The sequence below is a fragment of the Vigna unguiculata genome, chromosome 5 (assembly GCF_004118075.2).
Source record: "Vigna unguiculata cultivar IT97K-499-35 chromosome 5, ASM411807v1, whole genome shotgun sequence".
In the NCBI taxonomy this organism is placed as follows: Eukaryota; Viridiplantae; Streptophyta; class Magnoliopsida; order Fabales; family Fabaceae; genus Vigna; species Vigna unguiculata.
This window is the reverse complement of record NC_040283.1, coordinates 27,965,599-27,988,415: the sequence shown is the minus strand read 5'-3', so window position 1 is coordinate 27,988,415 and position 22,817 is coordinate 27,965,599. Positions and strand designations below refer to the sequence as shown.

The 22,817-nt window shown below is 35.0% G+C and overlaps 1 protein-coding gene across 1 annotated transcript; it reads left to right on the top strand.

Annotated features, from left to right (window-relative positions):
* Window positions 1–721: 721 nt before the first annotated feature.
* On the top strand, window positions 722–8,902 carry LOC114185287 (glucose-6-phosphate 1-dehydrogenase, cytoplasmic isoform). Its single transcript, XM_028072932.1, has 16 exons — window positions 722–966; window positions 1,485–1,690; window positions 1,994–2,079; window positions 2,497–2,563; window positions 2,679–2,865; window positions 3,457–3,614; window positions 3,706–3,774; window positions 4,512–4,570; window positions 4,847–4,883; window positions 5,383–5,454; window positions 5,722–5,869; window positions 6,044–6,139; window positions 7,556–7,626; window positions 8,033–8,148; window positions 8,388–8,433; window positions 8,515–8,902. Exons 2-16 carry the CDS (start codon window positions 1,514–1,516, stop codon window positions 8,680–8,682), a joined length of 1,557 nt encoding a protein of 518 aa, XP_027928733.1. The 5' UTR covers window positions 722–966; window positions 1,485–1,513; the 3' UTR covers window positions 8,683–8,902.
* The last annotated feature ends 13,915 nt before the right edge of the window (window positions 8,903–22,817 follow it).

Sequence of the window (22,817 nt, the reverse complement as noted above, 5' to 3'; positions counted from 1 at the left end):
TTTAATGAAAAGTATTTTAACATATTTAAAAATATTGTATAATTATTTTCAAATAAAGGTTAAATTAATTAATATTTATTATCACAATAATTAAATTCAAATCTAAATTTTATTAAGAATGAATTTAGTATAGAAATGTACGAAGTTTTAATGAGTATTAAAATTTTTCGAGAGAAGTACTTTTTTTTTATGTGATTCTATTTATAAGATTGTAGCCATTCAAATTTCTCATGTGAGCAAGATTTGGTTCTAGAGTCAAATATTTTCTCAAAAATAAAAAAGTAATAAAAAAAAAATTTTATTTAAGTAAAATTATTGTCTCTAATAATAAATTTATGAACAAAAATTTATTGATTGATAAAGTGTGACCAAATACATACATTAAAAAAATTATTATAAAAAGTAAAATATTTTTATATAAACTAAAATTAATTATTACATATAAGTTAAGTTATAAAATTCTTTGAAAATAAGTTTTTCAAATGATTTATAATATACATGTAGATTAATTTCAATTTGTGTTTCTTTTTCTAACTTCTCATAAATTTATCAAAGAAGATAAATAAAATTTAACTTTAGATTACCGTTATTAGTTAGTCTGAAAATGTCAAAAAGAAGCATCTGTTTCAGTGAAAAGAATTGACCGTGCAATTTTGTACAGGATCAATTCTTTCTGTACTGGTAAAACACTTTATCAGCATGATCCAAAATAGGGGTCTAAACAGAAAAAATGAGAGTTTGGAGGAAATGCGGAAATAAGTAAAAGACTAAATATGCGATGAGGGCTCTGACCTATGAGCTGACATTGGCAACAATTACTACAGAGATAGTTGGTGAAGAAACCAGCAACTGTTTCTGAGTTTTTCAGCCTTAAAAGACTCTCTTCTCTCTTTCAATTCTCTCTCTCAAACAACACAGCCTTTTCATCAAAATCAGCCACTGTTTCAGCTAACTCTCCATCACTTGGTATCCCCTCTTGCTCCTTGCATGTCTAGTGAAGAATCACCAATTTTTTCATGATTTTTTTTTAATCTTTCTACAAGCAAAATCTCTTCCTTCCCGATCCTTTCTTTCCTTTTTGTTTTCTTTGCGTTCAAGATTATTTCTAAATTCCAGTTGTTTTTGCTATTCTAGATTCTAATTGTTTTTACTGTTTTTACCCCCTTCTGGGTGAGTTTCAGAAGATGATATTTTAGTCTTGTGAGTAATGTCTGAAATTGGACTGAAATCACTGTATTCACCATTCCAAAGGACATTTTTTTGGATGTTTTTATTTGTTACTGTATGATTGGTGATACTCTCTCAGATTGCTCTTTTGGATGTCTATGTTATGGGTAATCAGGGTCATCATCCCTGTTGCTTTCCCAATTCTGGACACATATCATTTTCAGTTTATCTTTATCAATAGAATCTATTTTAGATATTATCATATAATTTTCTTATCAGATACTAATTAGATCACACTGATTACCAATTTATTTCAGTGGTTCAAGTACTCCGGTGCTGGTAGAAGATGGGAACAAGTGAATGGCACATTGAACGAAGAGCTAGCTTTGGCAGTGAATCCACCATAGCAAGAGAGCCAGGAAATGTACCTGAGAGTGGGTCACTCTCTATAGTTGTGCTTGGTGCTTCCGGTGATCTTGCTAAGAAGAAGACATTTCCCGCACTTTTTCACCTATACCGGCAGGTAAAGCAGAACCTTGGTGGATAATGCTGATTGGCGTTTGATAACCTTTGTCCAAGTGAGGAATATTAAGTGCTGATGATCATGGAACTGATACTGGACTAAGGGACGCATTGCAGAATGTGTTTCATAATACCGTGACTCTCTTTTGTGTGAAAAGATTCTATTCACTTGTTCTACATGTTCTGACATTAAAATTAAATGTCCCATTACTAGTTCGTCATTTTGTGGAAAATTTCCTGGAAAATTTTATAAGATTGTTCCCTTAAATCAACTATTTCCAACCTTTAGCGTCCTTATTTGCAGGGATTCCTACCACCTGACGAAGTTCATATTTTTGGCTATGCAAGGACAAAAATCTCTGATGATGAATTGAGAGACCGGTTGCGGGGGTAAGATTTTTTGTCAAAATAAAAGTCTATGTCCTTTTCTAATGATTTCTGTGAAGAGTAAATACATATATATATATATATATATATATATATATATATATATATATATATATATATATATATATATATATATATATATATATTAATTTGATGTTGCTGGATTGTGTTTGCAATTGCAGTTTTGTCCTTAAATTGTGCAAGTAGTTAATGCAGCATACTTGAAGGATGTTTATTTTCTTTTAGCCAAACAATCTATTGTGAAATTTTTTCTGTGAACAGTATGTCATGAATTTTAGTTATGTGCTTCTTTCACCAAGTTGTTTTAATGTATGCTTCATCCTATCCTATTAACTCAAGTATTATCTTGATACATGTTTAAACTATTTCTAAGCCAAACAAATATGATTTGATGTGCAGCTATCTTGTTCCTGAAAAAGGTGCATCTGCCCAACAGTTGGAGGATTTAGAGAAGTTTTTAAAGCTGGTTAGTACTATTTGGTTGTCTTGAACCACTTTACTAATATTCTGTGGGTCGTACTTAACAATTTTTTGGTTGATTTAAAATTATCATTCCCTGTCTCCCCGTTTCTTCTTTTCAGATCAAATATGTATGTGGCTCTTATGATTCTGAGGATGGCTTTCGCCTGTTGGATAAAGAGATTTCAGAGCACGAATATTTGAAAAACAGTGTAGAGGGATTATCTCGGAGGCTTTTCTATCTTGCTCTTCCTCCTTCGGTATATCCATCTGTTTGCAAGATGATCAAGACTTGTTGCATGAATAAATGTAAGTTTATCATGCAATGTATGACATTGATAATTACCTTTTTGGTTGCAAATGTTTTAAAAGGACCACTTTTTTGAGGGAGGGTCGTGGATAGAATAGCAACAGTGATCCATAGTTCAACATTAGTCTTCTCCGAACCACAGGACCCACTTTAAGAAGCTCTTATTTTTTTAATTTTATTTAAATATAGGATACTTGTGTAATTTCGAGCAAGATCTTTTTCCTGACAAAATGGAGCTAATAGTGGTTATTGCTTAGAGATATAGCTCCTTCCAGTGGTTTGGCATAAGATTTTGGCTTCACAAGATTGTTACTGGTGGTTGTATTACATTTATGGTTTTTAGATAAAAGGAAAGAATAGTGGAAAAACTTGAACTTTGTATTAGGCAGCTAGCATTTGCAAAACGGATTTTTGGCTTCAAATCATATTCAGTCCCGTTTCTTTATCAGCACAGACTAAAACTTTTTGTGACGAGAACAGTTATCTTTACTATATTCTTTTACATTTCAAGTTTCAAGGTTTCTGTTTATTATCCACAAATCAAATTCTGTTTGTATTGATATATGGCTGCATCTGGTTCCTTTTCTTAGCTGATCTTGGTGGATGGACACGTGTTGTTGTTGAGAAACCTTTTGGTAGGGATCTACAATCTGCTGAGGAACTCAGCACTGAGATCGGAAAGTTGTTTGAGGAACCACAGATTTACCGTATTGATCATTACTTGGGAAAGGAACTAGTGCAGAATTTGGTATTTAATGATTACGCAATGGCTCACTTCTAATTTTGTGTCATGAATCTTGTCTGATGACTAATCCATTTTATTTAACGTACCCTGGCAGTTGGTACTTCGCTTTGCAAATCGGTTTTTCTTGCCTCTTTGGAACCGCGACAACATTGACAACGTGCAGGTGAGAATTTTTAATTGTTAAAGAGTTACAATTTTTGGTTAACAGTTACTTAAATTTCCTCTGTTCAACTTGTTCATACCCAAAATAAGCATGGTTCTCCCAATATGGAAAAAGGTGGTATTCATGAGAAGCCAAATTTGTGCTTCTAATAATTGATTGCACAGTTGATGATTAAGATAAAAAATAGATCCATCCTTAGAAGATTCTCCAATATTTAAGTCATTAAGAACAAGAAAAATTATAGAAATATGAATATAAAAGTGGGTAAGAGAATTTAATGAGATGGATATGTATTTATAGACTTTTAAACTCTTGAATAAAGGCAGAAAAGATAATGAAAATAAGTATAAGATATAGTTCGTTATTGAGTACCTACAAAAGAATATCATTATTCAGTTACAACTAATATTTCTTATCATATATATATATATATATATATATATATATGTTATCTGGATAGCATATAAATAATTTGTTAGATATATTAAGTTAGAAAAATATCTCTGAATATCTCTAAATATCTACTACACAACAGTAAGGAAATGTACTGTTTGTCAAGCTCTAGCAATTCATAGTCTGTCCTATCATATGTATCCACCTTTTTTCATTCTTCATGTTTTACAACCATCTCAAATATGGCTTAACTGTCTTTTGTTGCCTAATCCATTTAACTACTGCATTGCCAAAGTTGGCAAGCCACACTTTTAAACTTGAATGGGCTATTAACTCTTTTGCAGATAGTTTTCAGAGAGGATTTTGGAACTGAAGGCCGTGGTGGATATTTTGACCAGTATGGGTATGTGCGGAAATTTGTTTAAGCGAAGTTCTCAAATGACTAGTGATTTCCAATTGTAGATTATGGAATGAAATGATAATGGAAGAAAATAAGTTTCTGCTTGCCAATTTTAATTTTGTTGCTGATATTGAATAGGAATTTCTAATTTTGTTCCTACTACTTCCATGGTTGAAATATTTTTGTGGATTTTTCAATAATTATTTTAAAATTTAGTTATGATTATTTATTGCAGTAAAGAAACCAAAATCGTCAATTCACTGTGTTTTTATTTTGCAGAATTATTCGAGATATTATCCAAAACCATCTGCTGCAGGTGATGCCCTGCTTTTTAATGAAAGAGTTTCATATACTGACTTTTATAATTATGATTGTATTGTGAAGTAGGAACTTCTAATGAATAATGAGATACAAAAATAATACTTGAATTCACGTCTCTCGTCGGTTGAAATTTTATTAAGGGTCTGCTTGATAAAACTAAATTTTATCATAAAATCTTCAATGCTACCATGTTGAAATAAGTTATTAGCAGTGATTGAAACTACAATTGTTAACTATTTAATGTGCACCGAAGGAAACTTTGGCATTTAAAAAGATAAATAAAAGGAAACTACTCAAACTAGTAATTCAATGATTGAACTGTGGACAGCCTTGTGCCGATCCTTTTGATTTGCTGAATATCTGAAAACTGTCACTTAAAATTTATTTTTATAATGTACTAAAGAAATAACAAATGCAAAATGGTATCCATTAATGAATTCATCAGAAATTTATTACCCAAATATATTTTTCTCTTTATTTTTCTACCAACTCAGGTTCTGTGCTTGGTTGCTATGGAAAAACCAGTTTCTCTCAAGCCTGAGCACATTCGGGATGAGAAAGTGAAGGTGTGCCTCTTTCCATTCAATTTTACTTCAATTATTACTCTCCTCACATTCCTCCTATCTAATCCCAACGCTAAGTGATCAATATCTGTACCAATCCCTTGCTCTCTTTTAAAATTTAATTTTGCATACTAGCGCTGCATCAGAGGGATATTTTAGTAACTCGTATGCTGAAACTTTCCATGTTGCATTTTATGGTAACCTAGTTTTGAGATTAGTCTCGGATGGCTCTATAGATTATAACTCTTTCGGGTTGATATGAAAATGCAGGTTCTTGAATCAGTGCTCCCTATTAGAGATGACGAGGTTGTTCTGGGACAATATGAAGGCTATACAGATGACCCAACTGTGCCTGACGAGTCAAACACCCCAACATTTGCTACTGTTATTCTGCGAATTCACAATGAAAGATGGGAAGGTCAGATGAAATTTCAGCATTTCTTTCCAAAAAGAAATAGGATACCGGAGCATCTTTTAATTTCTTTGATGCTAAATATTCAGAAAGTAAATGAAGTTCAAATTCACTCTAGTGCCTAAAAGATGTATATATATATATATATATATATATATATATTTTTTTTTTTTGCATCAGGTGTTCCTTTCATACTAAAAGCAGGGAAGGCCCTAAATTCTAGAAAGGCTGAGATACGGGTCCAATTCAAGGACGTTCCTGGTGATATTTTCAAGTGTATGTCACAATAACTTTTAACTTCTAGGTGTTCTCTCTTTAACATGCTTTGGCTTGTCATGCATCTTTTGTTTGCTGCACTCTACATCAATCTTGAAAGTGAAAGTGGATTTAGTAAAGAATGTCATTATTTTGAAATATAAGATGATATGAGGTGACCTGGAAAACCAGAGTAGAAATAAAGGAAAAGGTTGTGAATTAAAGACCTATCTAAGCAGAGGGTTAGATAAAAATGAATATCCATAGGAGATTTTTTGTCATTTGCTAAATAAACATTAGCAGGGTAGAGGAAATGAGGTTGACATTTTCTTACAGTGCAAAGGGGATAAGTATGAGGAAAAAGTGGGGGAGAGTGATAGCCTGGCGACGGAGGCTTGCAGACCCTCAGTCGACTTCACCATTTTCACTATTGCTTCTATTCTTTGTTTTTTTTTTTTTCTAAGAGGGGTGAAGAGTAGGGAACAATCCGTTTATTTATCATCTATCCAGTCTATTTAGAAGAAAATTCATCTAAACCATCCATTAAAAAATTAAAACAAAAAGGACTAGATCAAATATATCAATTTGTTTTACGGATGATTAATGATCCATTCAATGTTTTTCAAAATCAAATGGATCCTCCCATCAATACTCAATGAATAAAATATAATCCAACCAGTTTTTTTAACGAACTATTGTTTAAACCCTAAACAGTTTGTAAAAATGTATTTTTAAAATTTGTTTTACATCTTCTTTCTGAAAATTGTTTTAAAAGCATATTGTTAATTTTTTTAAATATATCATTTTTATGGATGGGTTGGATATCCACCCATGAAAAAATTGTTAATGAATGGATTGAGTTTTTATGGAATGGATCAAGATGGATTTGATTTTTAATTAAACTTTTTAATAGATCAAAATAGATTAATTATTTTTTTTATTCAATTCATTAGATCCGAAATTAATTTTATGGGATCCATTCAGTTTGCCACCGCAGGGTTACACTCAATTACATAGATAACAATCTTCCCAAACTGATGATGACATTTTCTACATATACAGAGAATAATTTTCTGGGTTTTTCAATAAAATATTGTTTGCATTTGTTGGCTCCTATCGTTCTAGTTTTTTGTGATGAGTCGTGATAGTCTAGGAGGATGTCTTCTGTTTGAAGAAGTTGGCAACATTTGATATTGATGAGTATTGCACTACTCAAACATATTTCACACTCTAAACTAATCTTATTTCATTGGAAACTGAAAAATTTTAGAAGGGTGATTTCATCTCCATATTCCACAATTACAAAGGAGACACCTATTCTTTACGTTTTTATCCAGTATGAATACACAGACTATTAATATCAATGTTTACTTGATTCTTCATTTTCATAAAAATGACAGTTTAGCATAAACATGACTCTGAATTTTAATATTTTAGGTCAAAAGCAGGGGAGAAATGAGTTTGTTATCCGCCTCCAGCCTTCTGAAGCTATTTACATGAAGCTTACGGTGAGGCCGTCCTTCTAATTTCCCATAATGAGATTGATCAAGTCACTTATTTGATCTGATTCAATGTTACAGTTCTCTTTTATATGTTATATTAATTTATTTAGGATCAGAAGTAGAGCACTGAAAGAAGGACTTTGCTTTATAGGATGAATGTTCGTGTACTGGATATATATATATATATATATATATATATATATTTCGCAACACAGATTAGAGTAATTTTTCTACAAACGTAAATAGAATAATATGCTTTTCTTTCTCTGTTGCTTAGATTAAATCTATTTGCCAAATTATTGAAGAAGTTCACCCATCTACTAGTTTTTTGTCAAATAACACTTGAAGAAATGCTTCATGGTTAAATAAAATAAATATTATGAACTGACTTGTTGAATGTCTTATCATGCAGGTCAAGCAACCTGGACTAGAGATGTCTGCAGTGCAAAGTGAACTTGACTTGTCATATGGACAACGGTATCAAGGGGTAACCATTCCAGAAGCTTATGAACGCCTAATTCTTGACACGTATGTTCCTTTTCCTTGTTCATAGTTACAGCTTGTCAATGGTTTCTAGGGTAATACTGAGGCAGATGGATATATAAGATGTCCTTTGTAAACTATTCTTATACATAACTTGATACACAGAAGTCCACCGAGCAGTAGTGACAGAACTGCAAGCATTGCAGTACTTAGAAATATGTTGCGCTGTCAGAAACAAATAGATGAACATTAAATAACAATGGAAATTGGATTGTTTTTTGCAGAATTAGAGGTGATCAGCAACACTTTGTTCGGAGAGATGAGTTGAAGGTAAGATGATTGCATGCTTGATAGAGATTGCAACAAAGTCTGCTTCACAAACTTAATGGCTTTATGGTTGTTTCTTATCAGGCATCGTGGCAAATCTTCACCCCACTTTTGCACAGAATTGATGATGGGGACTTCAAGCCAATCCTTTACAAACCAGGAAGCAGGGGTCCTAGAGAAGCAGATCAGTTACTTGAACAAGCTGGCTATGTTCAAACACATGGCTATATTTGGATCCCTCCTACCTTGTAGAGTGACCAAATGTTATAAAATGGGGAGGTTTTAGTTGGTCATGAATTCACAATAAGCTTGAGAGGGTTCCCTTTGAAGCACTCCTCATGGATGTGCATCAAGCATTTCAATTTATGTTAAGAGTGTTTTGACGCAGTTTGTGTAATAGACTTGTCTTTCTATGCAAAATAAAAGGAAAATGAAGTCTTACTACTATACTAATGCATTCCGGTTTTAATTCCGCTCTGACGTGTCCAAGGCACACAGGATCATTATTATTCTAATTTATATACCAAGCAAACCAATTGGCCACTAATCATAAATTATTCGTGAGCATGAAATACTCACACTGATAGGATAAAAGACAATCTTTTTGCACATTCCTATTACATTATAGTAACAAAAATATTTTAAAGAAATTTATATCAAGAATGTATACAAAATTTCAGATTATACAGAGGCATTTTAGTAAAAGTATATTTCACAATTAATAATACAGAGTAAAGTTTTAAGTTTTTCAAATACTAAAAATTTTATCATTACATGTATAAGGTTTTCTGAACAATTTAAAGTTTATTCTAAAATATTTTTTTCAGAAGGAAAGTCATTTATTTAATAGAAGTGCTTTCCAAATTCACTTCCTGGGAGGGTAAGTGGTATTGTAGAGGAATAAGCAGGGCGAGAGTCTGAAAACTTCGTGTGGCAAATCTTCTAGAGTATGTCTTCTCAAGTCGTTGTGTTAATTTTCTTTTATTCTTAATGATACTATTTATCCTAATCTTCTGCTTATCAACAGAGAATGCACAAACACCCGTAAAAACAATAGACAAGTCCATATAACATATCAAAATATTTTATATCACTTAATGTAAACACCCATTGTATTAAGCAATTATTTAGGATTATTAGGGTGGGAATGAGTAGTCTCCCAAAACTTTTTAGAATTATGTAAATGGATATAATGAGAATTAAATTAGAAGGATTTTCATTTATATTAAACTACACCTAGTTTAATTTTAATAAATACTACAAAAAAAAAACTAATGAAATAAACAGGAAATTAAGATATTTTGTACGTGGTTTAATTAGTATTTTAGTTCTTATATTGAAGATAAATATTTAATTGTTTTTTAATATTTTTTTACTTTATTAAATCCTAATTTTGTTTAAAATCATGCAATGATTGTTTTTTGTTAAATTGACATTAACGTTCACTTGGTGGTACCACGTGATAGTATCTTTAATTTTTATATTTTGTAGTTTTTAGTTTTATTTTATTTTTCATCTTTCAACTCTTTCTTCTTTCTCCCTACATTATCCCTCCACCTCTCTTCTGCTCGGGATTTGGAAAACTTTTGTACCTAACAGAATTGGAAAATCTCAAAATCTCATAAGCAAAGTGTTAATTTGTCTCACTTTTAAAATGTAACAATTGGTTTCATTGGTTTATTAGAGGTTTCATTCATATTTGATAAAGCATAAGTTGTGATTATGATGGAAAATCATACAAAAATGATTAGGTTTTGTACCGTACCTGGCCCTATTTCACTAAGGTCAGGTATGGGATACTGGCCACTTTAGGGCTAGAAAGCCTCTATACTATCTGTACCCGATCCTATCACACAAGAACCAGGTATTGAATACTGGCCACTTTAGGGTTGAAAAGCCTTTGTACTATCTGTACCTGACCCATCACACCAAGACCAGGTACTGGATACTAGCCACACTTTAGGGTTAGGAGGCTTCTGTACTAACCGTACCCAGCTCCATCATGTCAAGGCCGAGAATTTGGCACACTAGCCTCCCACCTCGCCACAAGCTTACTTATTCCATGCATATCGACCCTTGGACCAACATCCTCTTTAGGAAACCGACTAACGAAAACCGTCAAGGGTTTTGTGGTAGTTTCGCCTACCTCGATGGATCCAAGAGTAGCCAAAAAGGTATTTTGGGCCAAAAAGCCCACCCTAGTAGGACCCACAAGTAAAATAATATAAATGACACGTTGTTCTAGGCATTCATTATCCAATTACTATTCTCTAAAATTCCCTGAGATTCTCTCACATCACCAGTGCTAACTTAAGCATCAAAGTGTCTTTTGCAGGCACCCCTTGTGCCCTGAATGAGAACCCTAGAAGTGAAGGACATTCAAGAAGAAGACTAGTGACCAGAAGGACTTGACAGAGTACAACTTGGTCCTATACAAACAATTGGCGCCCATTGTAGGGCCGACGAGTATTATGTGAAGTTAAGAAGCATTGTTGTCAAAGAAAAGGGAGATAGAGATAGTGTCGACCGAAAGCAAAGTGGCTGGAGTAAGGGGAATCGGAGTCACCGAAATAATAGATGCCAAACCCTCATATGATGTTTCCCGTATCCTCAAAGCGTAGATGAAAATGCAGCAAAAACTTGCTGAGTATAGGAAGAGAAACGTTGAAGAGATGGAAGCACTAAGGAAAGAGAACGCCCGATTGAAGAGAAAGATTGAAGCAGACAAGGCTACTAGTGTAGTAGCCGACTTTGATGTTTTGTGGAGAGAATTCCCAAGCGCCACTGAAGAGGAAAGCCAATATTGGCCCACGACCCATATAATAGGGGTATCTATAGTTCTTTGGCCTCCAAGAAGAATCACAGACATCCTTTCATAGATGGGTTTATAGAGACCCCGCTTGTAAGACCCGGGAGTATTAATTAATTATTCAATTAAATTAAAGAATGTTAATTGGAGTAGAAAGTTAATTATAAAAAAATTAATAAGAGGTTTTATGGAAAAAGAACATTTCTTTTACATGTGTGCATGATGTACATATTTATGTTGTTTATGGTGTGTATTTGTTACAAGATAATTGTAATAGTTTGTTTAGTGAGGAGCATATGTTTGGTAATTGGGAGCTATAGGGTTTAGACCTTGGCTAGAGCAAAACTTTAATATATATATTTTTTTCAGTTTTGGTGGCTTGTCTTGAATTTGAAATGTTGAAGGTAGGTACATTGAATCTAGACGCAGACAAGGACAATAATTGATTATTAAGTGTGTTCAATGGAGCATAATTAATTTATTTTAATTTTAATTTTTATTATTAAGATAAAGTAAAATAGTCAGATACTCTAGTTCTAGATAATTATTTCAATTTTATTTTCGTCACCCTTAATTAGCCAAATTCTAAAGGGTGGGTTAGAGGAGAATTAAGGCTTTTGAGCATAAGGATAAAATTAGGGCTTTTGACGACAAGGATAAATTGGGAGAAGGAGACTACAGACTGTGGAAATCTTCTGAGCATAGAAAAGCTTAGTAGGAGGAGTGTAGAGCCAAAAAGAGTAGTTAGGATCATAGCTTGGAATTCCGAGTAAGGGGAGCTAACTTGTTTGTCTTTGAAATTTGTTGTTATTTTTGTGAATGTATGGTATGTGTGCTTTCTTCTTTAATTGAATTTCATTATTTCTCATTATTTTGTATAGCTAAATCTATAGTAACAAAAGTGAATAATGTTAGTTGGAAATTTTTTTTATTACTATTTTTTTATTACTTTTGTTATTATTATTGTTTTATTTATTTTATTATAATTGTTATTATTGTTTTATTTTATTTTATTATTATTTCTGCAAGAACAATGATATATTATAATGGGACTCAAATCTCGTCTTACCGCCATCCTTGAATCTCTTGGCTAGATACTCTTCAATTTCGTCCGTTATGTTTTCGCATCTCAATGCTTCATGGAATATTTGGGGATTACCTGCAGAAAAGGCTCTAACGATCAAGTCAACAAAAAGTTCTCAAAGTCAAATCTTAGTTTTTAGCACTAACGGGTTGCGTACCTTTAATTGTTGAGTTCCACCCGTATTTATAGAACATTAGTTGCATTCTGATTGGTTTAAAGTTATGGATTGGGTCCTTGTGAGGTTGTAAGATCCGTGATATTTAATTAATTAAATAAATAAATAATTAATAAATACGGGTAGTAATAGCCTTTATGCCATTAAATATTGACTATTGGACCCTGAAAAGTACTAGCTCAAATGGTTGAGAATACTTATTTATGTTGAGAGGACTTGGGTTTAAGTCTTATGTATGCCAGTTATGTGTTATTTTAATTATGTATTATTTTAATAATATAATTGAACGTGAAAGTGATAATATAATTATAGGAATTATCATGAAATCTGAATGGATTGAATGATTGTGCATTGACTTGAAATTGACATAGTTATGGGATTGAACCATAGGAAAGACAAAACCCTAGCTGACAAAGGGATAGCCAAGAGGGGCTAGAAAAATAACCACTAAATGAGTCTTGAATGATAATTAAGGTCATGTTAATGCCAATTATCGTTTTTCGCCATTAACCTTAAATAAGAACCAATTAAAGAAGGAATTAAGAGGAAAAAGAGAGAGGTTGAAGGCTGCCATTGTTGTGCACAGAAGGGAGAGAGAGTTCTGAGTGAAAATTGTGCTAGTGAATGAGATAAGGACCTGAAAGGAGGAGAAAGCAAGAGAAGCCATTGTAGATCAAGAAGAACTTTGGAACTCTCAAGCTTTAGCAAGGAAACCAGGTTAGGGGAGCTGGAACCGTCCTTTTAATTCTCATTGTGTAATTGTATGAAATGTATGATTATTGGGTGCATATACTCTGTCCAAACTGTATAAAATTTACGTTTCTGGAATTTTTCCAGAGACTGCCTGGCGGGTGATGAACTACAGCCAGGCGACTCATCACTGATGTGTTATTTCTGGGTTCTTGAAGAGGAACCGCATGACGGTATGTTCCTACTCGCCAGGCGACGCGTGACTGATCAACCCAGTTTTTGGGCTTTGTTTGAACTGCCTGGCGGTGATGAACTACCGCCAGGCGACACGAGCTGTTTTGGCTCGATTCTTGGGTCTTCTGTGTTCTGGGTGATTTTTAATCGGGGGAAAGGGTGTTTAGGTCATTAACTGATTAAATGGAAATGAATAATTATGAAATCATGGGGTGATAAGGGAAAATTGGGTGATTGTAGCATATCCTCGTTCTAGGGTTGAACATTTAGGGATTTTGGGTTTTGGAGGAATTTTCGTGGCAATTGTAATGTAATTTAGTGTATTGAAAGTATGATGTATTAATAATACTCATAAGCGTATGACAAAAGTGTATTCGGTGGAAAATTTGAGAGATTGGCATGGAATGGGGAAGTTTGAGTTCTCGCAGATGCATGACAAAATTCTGGGTTTCCCTGAACTGATGCATCGCTTGGCGACAGGCTAGGTGCCGCTAGGCGCCATCACAAAGGCAAGGAACTCTGCATGGCTCTTGGGTACAATGGTGAGTTTGGGTCTCTACGGATGTAGGAAGCAATTAGGACACCAATTTTGCGTTATTGGACAAAGGCTTGGGATAAGTCATTAATGAATTAGTAGTCTGAATTAATTTGGGGTTAATTGGAATTGGAAGAATCATGGAAATAACGACGTTTCAGTAGAAGCATCATTAAATTAGATTCCAGCTGGGTTGAAAGGCCTAATACAATTTGGGACTTGAGTGTCACTAAAGATGCATAAGTGGGGTTGTGAGGTGGGATTGCATAAGGTGAAGAGGGATATAATGCTAAGGTTATGTATAAATGGGTATATTGCTTGTGATTGATTTGAGATTGATATGGCAGTGGAATGCCGTGATATCTTCAGTTCTGCTTGTGACTTTGGTCTAAATTGGAGTGATATTGTTTGACCTTAGTTGATTCAAGGAGATTTGTGTAGCCAAGAGAGTGAATCCATCAATGGGGATGATTATGATAGTAAGGCATAAGTAAGGTAAGTTCAGCAAAATAGAATGGAACTTACATGATAGATAATTATGCGAGGTATCATGAATGAGAGGAAAAGGACTGGAATCGGATCAGAGAGGCCTAAACCAGTACAACTCGCTGTATTGGTGTAGTGCCTGGCGGTAGAGTCTAGATCGCCAGGCGATAGCTATCCTACCAGTGGTTACTAGAAAGTGTGGCGCCTGGCGGTGAGGGTCGTCCCGTGTAAGGCCCACTTATTTTATTCTACCCTAATTCTAGAGGGGCTGCCCCAAATCAGTTGGGCCTAGGGTTGGCCCATAAGGAGCCAAATACCCTAAACCATCTAACACTCTCATTTTTGCCACTTTACAGAAATGCAACCACCTTACTCTTTCAATCTCCCCAACTATGCTTTGCTAGGGTTTTGAGACCCATTCGATTTCAAGTGAGTTTGGCTCATTCTCCCATCCACCTCCTCACATCTGTTCTCAAAACTGTGGTGCTCGTAGCTTAAGTGTCGAGGTTTTTGCTAGCTCTTTCCAGGTAAGGGAAACTAGGGCTTTGTTGTTTTCAAGATTTATATGCATGTTTGATTGATTTTACGTATTGGGTGATTTATATATGTTATTAGTTGCGTGAAGATGTATTGATTGTACTGCTATGATGATGTGAATCTGTTTCTGCGCGCGAGAAAATAGTGAGCTCTACTGAACTCGCCTAGGCGATCGGGTTGGTCGCTAAAAAAAAAGCTCTCACTTAAGCGAGGAACTCTCGCCTGAGCGAGAACAACAGCAGCTCACCCCCTCTCTGATTCGAGGGCTCGCCTAAGCAAAGGCCACTCGCTTGAGCGAGTGTAGTCTCGCCTGAGCGAGTTGGGCTAGCTTGAGTGAGACATCGACGTGACCTCTATTTGCAGTCTCGTTGAGGCGAGAGCAGGTAGCTTGAGCGAGGGGTTCCTCTCGCCTGAGCGAGAGCTCTTTAGCTTGAGCGAGAATGGTAGAGTTGAGTGTATATGCATGTGTTTCACATGATTGGTTGATGTGTGTTTTAAACAGTTCAAGTTATGATGCTATATATACTCTATATGATATATTGGGGCTGGAAGTCGATGTGTTTGGCATGAGCTTGGTATGATATAGGCTAGGATAGTTGGTTATATATATATATATATATATATATATATATATATATATATATATATATATATATGTTGGCATGAGATTGATATGCATGGGAACTCCATGATTGGTTGGTGAAACACGGACAAGGTATGGGTAGGACGTAATCCCATAACTCTCATGGTGGGAGCTCATGGTGGTGCCTCATCTAATGGACGTAATTCCATGGACCCTCCCAGTGAGAGTTCACGATGGTGCCTCAATGTAGGGACGTAATTCCATGAGGGTATCGTAGTGGTGCCTCAAGGCCAGGACGTAATTCCACGAAGGCCTCGTGGTAGTGCCTCATGTAAGGACGTAATTCCACAAAGGCCTCGTGGTGGTGCCTCACTACTAGGACGTAATTCCACGGTGTCGTGGTGGTGCCTCATTTTACGTATCCGGATAGTCAAGTCTAGGAGTCTTAAATGGTTTGGTATCTCATGTATGGATGTCTATTCTTTATGCTTGATTTTGAAATTGCATGTTGAGTGTTATGATTTAAGAATCTCTTTCACTAGCTTACCCTTCTGCTTGCTTGTATGTTTGTGTGTGGTCTTTCTCCTTTACGATGATCATCAATTTTTTTTCATGTGAGCAGATGTGAGAACCCTTGGCAGTGGTAATGATGATAGGGATGCTGTAGCTTGATGGTCATGGATAGGTATCAGACTCACTATGGAGCCCACATCTGATGGAGTTTTAGTAGTTTAAGATTCTCTTGTTCTGGAGAAGACTTTGTGCTACTTTTGAAACATTGTACTTTATTTTAGGCCATGTGGGCCTCTTTTTATTTGTTATAGATATGTTTAGTGTACTATATACCTCCATATCCCAAACTCTATACTCTCTGAATATTTATGTATGCAATGTCTTATTAATTTGAGGTTACCCAAATTTTTGGGACGTTACATTTATGGTATCAGAGCGGTCGTTCCTTAGGATCTATGGTCTAGTGTGCCTGCTTAGCCAACGTTGTATATTTTGTGGTGCTAGCTAAGTTTCTCATCTAATCAAGTCTGACTATTATTTTCCTGTGTGCCAGTGGCATGGCACCTCCGCGTAGGAATGTTCAATCTTCTCAGGGCGACGCACTAGATATCGCTAGGGCGATAGAGGCTATGGTGGCCGCCTTAACTCAACAAACACTAATATGATGCAATAACATGAGACATCGATGCAGCGCCAGACGACATCTCTAGAGCAGCAAAAATTGGTGATGCAGTAGATGGAGGCTGCAAGGTTGGCTGCTGAAGACGCCCATAGGCAGCACATGGAGGCCTTCCGCCAGTTGGAGGAAAATAGGTCCACTGCCCCTGCCCACGGTCCTGAACCAAGACCTCTCCATCGGGAATGGAGTTTGAAGACTTCATGAAGCACTATCCAGTCAAGTTCAATGGAAAGACCAGTCCAAATGTCGCAGGTCAGTGACTGAAAGACATCGAGAGAATATTTGATGCTAAGATGTGCCCCAAGGAGAGTAGGTTGGCCTTCGCGGTGTACATGCTCACGGGTGAGGCTGAACACTAGTGGATCAGTATGAAGTCCATCATGGAGGAGAGACAGGAACCAGTTACTTGGGATGTCTTTAGGAGGAAGTTTCTCTCTGAGTACTTCCCTAACAACGTCAAGTATGCTAAAGAGGTGGAATTTTTGTAGTTGACTCAAGGGAACAAATCTGTAGCTTAGTACGCAGAAAAGTTCAAACATCTCAGTCGTTTCTACACCATGCCACTGGATGAGGAGTGGCGATGTAGAAAATTCGAGAATGGCCTCCGTGGAGATCTTCGTTTGATGGTGGCCCCGCTATCCATCAAGGACTTTGCAGCCTTGGTGGAGAAGGCTAAGGTTATGGAGAAGATGAAGGTGGAGGTGGAAACCCAACACCCACATCAGTAGAGGGTAGGAGGACAATCTGGGTCCAGGCATAGGCACGAAAAGAGGAGGAAACCCTATACTAGGCCTCATTTCCAGTTTCAGGGCTCTAGGGAGTCTTCTTCCCAACATAGTAAGATTTAGTGCTACCAGTGTGGAGGACCGCACAAGAGGAATGTCTGCCCCCGACTTGTAGGCTTCAAGAGGTGCAACAATTGTGGCAAGGAAGACCATTTTGGCAGGGATTGCCCCACCCTTACGATGGCAGTGACATGTACCACAGTTTAGGCCCCAGCTCAGAACCAACAGAGGAGAGGGGGCAACATGCCTCAGGCATCGAGAAGAGTTTATGCCATGATTGGAGCAGAGACAGCAGGCTCAGGTAACCTTGTCATGGTCGTTGTATGATTGTTGGTGAATCTGTGTGTGTATTGTATGACTCTGGAGCGACACACTCTTTTGTGTCTGAAACTTGTGTGCAAAGACTAGGTCTACCGGTTTGTGAGCTACAATGTGACCTTGTGGTATCTACTTCGGCGTCCGGTTTGGTCAAGACCTCGTCCTTGTGTGTAGGTGTCCCGTGGAGGTAGAAGGACGTGTGTACAAGGTGAATCTGATATGCCTACCTCTACAAGAGTTGGAGGTGATCTTGGGAATGAATTGGCTTTTTGCCAATCGCATTCTTATAGATTGCCAAGAGAAAAATTTATTGTTTCCCAACTCAGAGGAGCCTGAGTTGTTGTCATCCCAAGGGGTTGTGAAGGAATTACAGGGTGGCGCGTAGTGCTTCATTATTTTCACGCATTTGGAGGTGGAGAAAGAGGAAGGGATGTAAGACCCACGAAATTTAATTAATTAAATAAATAGTTAATTAATAAATGCGGTTAATGGGATCCTTTATGACATTTAATTCTGACATGTATGTTGTGGAAAAGTACTAGTTCAAATGGTTGAGAATGCTTTATTGTGTGAAGGGACTTGGGCTTAAGTCCCATGTATGTCATTTATGTGTTATTTAAATTATTACTATTATTTTAATAATGTGCTGGGTCATGAGGAGTGATAACGTAATTATAGAATTATGTGAAGTATCATGAAACATGAATTGGTTAAATGGTTGTGCATTGGTTTGAAGATTGGCATGGTTATGGTTTCGAATCTTAGTAGTCTCACATTAAACTTTCTTTTTGGTAGAATTATGTTGGCATGAATATGAAATGCCATAAAACCCTAGCAGCCAGGGAGGGCTATTTGGCTTTTGTGATCCAATCATTGCTATGATTATCATGATTTTTCTTTTTCGCTTGACGAGATGTTTAGAGTTTTTTTTTCTAAATACAACACACTTAATATTATTCTTATTATTCTTATTATTAATTTTATTTTATTTTACCATCATAATTATTATTATTATTATTATTATTATTTTATTTTACTATTATTATTATTATTTTATTTTTATTATTTATTATAATTATAATTATCATTATAATAATAATAATTATTATTTCTATTGTTATTATTATTATTATTGTTATTTTTTATTATTATTATTATTACAACTACTATCATTATTATTATTATTTTTATTTGTATTATGTTTATTTTTGTTATTATTTTGATTATTATTATCAATTTCATTTTATTTTATTTTATATTTATATTTATTAATATTATTATTTTATTTTATTTTACTATTATTTTATTATATTATTTTTATTATCATTATTTTGTTTTAGTATTTATTTTATTATTTTGATTTTATTTTATTAATATTACTGTTTTATTATTATGCTTCATTTTATTTTATTATTATTTTTATTTTAATTATTATTTTTATTTATAAAATGTCATTTTATGATTATTATTATAATAATTATTATTATTTATATTTATATTCCTATTATTATTTATATTATTATTATTATTATGATTTGTATTACTATTTTTATTTTTATTTTTATTTTTATTATTATTATTACTATTATTCTCATTTTATTTTATTTTATAATTATCTTTATTATTATTATTATTTTATTTATTTTAGTTTACTATTATTTCATTGTTATTATTATTGTTATCATTGTTTTGTTTTATGATTCTTTTATCATTATTATTGTTTTATTATTGTTGCTATATTTTATCATTATTATTATTTTATTTTATTAATATTACTATTTTATTATTATTGTTTCATTTTATTTTATTATTATTTTCATTATTTTCATTTTTATTTTTAAAATTTTGTTTTATTACTATTATTATTATAATAATAATAATTATTATTTATATTATTATTCTTATTATATTGTTATTATTTTTATTATTAATATCACTATTATTATTATTATTTTCATTTTATTTTATTTTATAATTATATTTATCTTTATTATTATTGTTATTATTGTATTTTACTATTATTTTATTATTATTATTATTTTTATTATTATTTTATTTTATTTATGATTTTATTATCATTATTATTTATTATTATTGCTTTATTTTATTTTTATTATTTTATTATTATTATTATTATTTTATCTTATTAGTATTATTATTTCATTTTATTTTATTATTATGTTCATTATTATTTTTTTATTTGTATTGTTTCGTTTTATTATTTTATTATCATTATTACTATTTTATTGCCCGTGCGATATTTTGGGCAACGGTTATGTATTCTTCCTGCTTTTGTATATTGTTTGGTTGTTTAGGATTGTGTTGGACTATGATCCAGTCATGTGATTATGACTGGATAATCATATTTCTTGTTATGGATTGTATGTATAGTGCTTGGAGTTCTTTGGAACTTGCTTCAAAGTGCCAAAAACCAGTAGTAGTGACGCTACTGGTGTGGTGCCTAGCGGCTTGGGGTGTGCTGCTTGGCAGTTTAGGATGTGCTGCCAGGTAATAAGGGAAAACCAGAGAAGCTTGGAACGCATGATGTCTGGCGAAAAATGTGATCCCGCTAGGCAGAAAAGATATGGTAGAGGCTTTAAAAAGCGTATGGTGCCTAACAGCGCAAGGTGTCCACTAGCCGGTCTGGAAGCCTTTTGCGCCTGACAACTCGTGTGGAGTGCCAACCAATTTTTTGATGAAGCAGACATTGTGTTTTGCTTGCATTGGATGCGCGTGGTCTACGAGGCTTTGGGCGATATCTCAAGGGTCAGATGCTAGAGTATTCCTGGAGTTGTGGCTCAGATTGGAGGGTAATACGAGCATTCTTTGAGTTGTGGCTCAGAATAGCGAGTGTTCCCGCATGTGTTTTACAAGTGGTGGCTTGTAGGTTGGATAGCAATGATAGCTTGAGATTATCAACCAAAGACGTAGAACATGGATTACATGGTGGTGGCCATGTGTGATGAGACCAAAAGATGGAGTTCCTTTAATGTGTGTGTTTTGTTATATAAATTGTTGCATATGTTTATATTCCTTTAGCTCACTCTATGTGCTTGTGTTTGGCAATAATCGTGTACGCGGTACACGGGAACAGATGACGTTGCAGGTGGTTTTGGTGGAGCGTAGAACCGGAGAGGGGCTAGACTTGGGAGAAGGATTTTCTCAGAGTTTTATATTGTTTTTATGATTTCAAATAAATTGTAAACATGGATATTACTAGACTTTTGGACAATTATAATAGTATTTATTATCATGGATTTTTGGATTATTGTTGAGGTAATAAAAGTTTTAAATTTTCCCGTGTTTTGGGGAAATGATATGTCAGTAAATGCAGTTTAATTATATTTTCTCTATTTTGATATTTAAATCCGTAATATCCGGTCGGGATGTTACAAGGGACATCGGTTATACCAATAGTACATGAGTTTAAGGATGTGTTCCCAGAGGAAGTACCAGGGTTGCCTCCCAATAAAGAGGTGGAGTTCTCAATTGACCTAGTGCCTGGAACGGGTCCAATGTTGATGGCTCCATATTGTATGACTCTAGCAGAGTTGGTGGAGCTCAAGAGTCAGATTGAGGTATTATTGAGGAAACAATTCATTCGGCCTAGTACTTCACCTTGGGGAGCACCAGTGTTATTGGAGAAGAAGAAGGATGGGAGTTCACGCCTGTGCGTGGACTACAGACAGTTGAATAAGATGACTATAAAGAACAAGTATCCCCTCCCGAGGATAGATGATTTGATGGATTAGTTGCATGGAGCATCAGTATTCTCGAAGATTGATTTACGGTCGGGATACCATCAGATTTTAGTGAAGGCTGATGATGTGCAGAAGACGGCCTTCAGGTTTCGTTATGGGCACTACGAGTACGTGGTTATGCCTTTTGGTATGACCAATGCTCCGACAGTGTTTATGGACTACATGAACAGGATCTTCAGGCCATTCTTGGATAAGTTTGTCATGGTCTTCATAGACGACATCCTTATTTATTCCAGAACTCAGGAGGAGCATGCCGAACACCCGAGGCTAGTGCTTGGTATTCTGAGGGAGAAGCAACTATATGCTAAACTGTCTAAGTGTGAATTATGGATGGATGAAGTGCAGTTCTTGGGCCATGTGATATCTGCACAGGGCATAACAATGGATCCAACAAAGGTTGATGCAGTGGTTAAATGGGAAAGTCCCAAGTCAGCAATAGAGATCAGAAGTTTCGTGGGTTTGGCTGGCTACTATAGAAGATTCATAGAGGGATTCTCTAAGATAGTGACGCCTCTGACACAGCTTACCCAGAAGGACCAACCCTTCACCTGGACGGATAAATGTGAGGAAAGCTTTCCAGAGCTTAAGCGAAGGTTGACGAATGCCCCTATATTGGTGATCCCTAATGTTGGTAAGCCCTTTGAGGTTTACTGTGATGCATCTCATCTAGGTTTGGGCTGTATGTTGATGCAAGAGAAGAAGACAGTAGCATATGCTTCGAGACAACTCAAGGTGCATGAGAGAAACTACCCCACTCATGACCTGGAGTTGGCAGCTAAAGTGTTTGCCTTAAAGATCTGGAGACACTACCTCTACGGTGCTCAGTTTCGAGTGTTCAGCGATCACAAAAGTCTTAAGTATCTGTTTATTAGAAGGAGCTGAACATGAGACAGGGGCGGTGGATGGAATTCTTGAAAGATTATGATTTTGAGTTGCTATATCACCCAGGAAAGCAAATGTGGTGGCAGATGCCTTGAGCAGGAAGACGGTGCATGGTGCACACCTTATGATTAAAGAGGTGGAGCTACTAGAGAAATTCAGCGATATGAAGCTGTAGGTTGAGTTGGAATCAGAGTTCATTAGATGTAGTACTTTGACTATATCTAGTGACTTCTTGAACTCAATTAGAGAACGACAGTTATTGGATGTCAGTTTGAACAGAGTGAGAGAACATCTTGGATCAGATGAAGCGAAAGAT

Bases quoted from the DNA above. Each gene is read 5' to 3' on its own strand.
- LOC114185287 (XM_028072932.1), top strand. From the start codon at position 1,514: ATGGGAACAAGTGAATGGCACATTGAACGAAGAGCTAGCTTTGGCAGT. The intron at 2,564-2,678 runs GTTAGTACTATT...TCTTCTTTTCAG, and splicing joins TAGAGAAGTTTTTAAAGCTG to ATCAAATATGTATGTGGCTC. The intron at 8,149-8,387 runs GTATGTTCCTTT...TGTTTTTTGCAG, and splicing joins GAACGCCTAATTCTTGACAC to AATTAGAGGTGATCAGCAAC.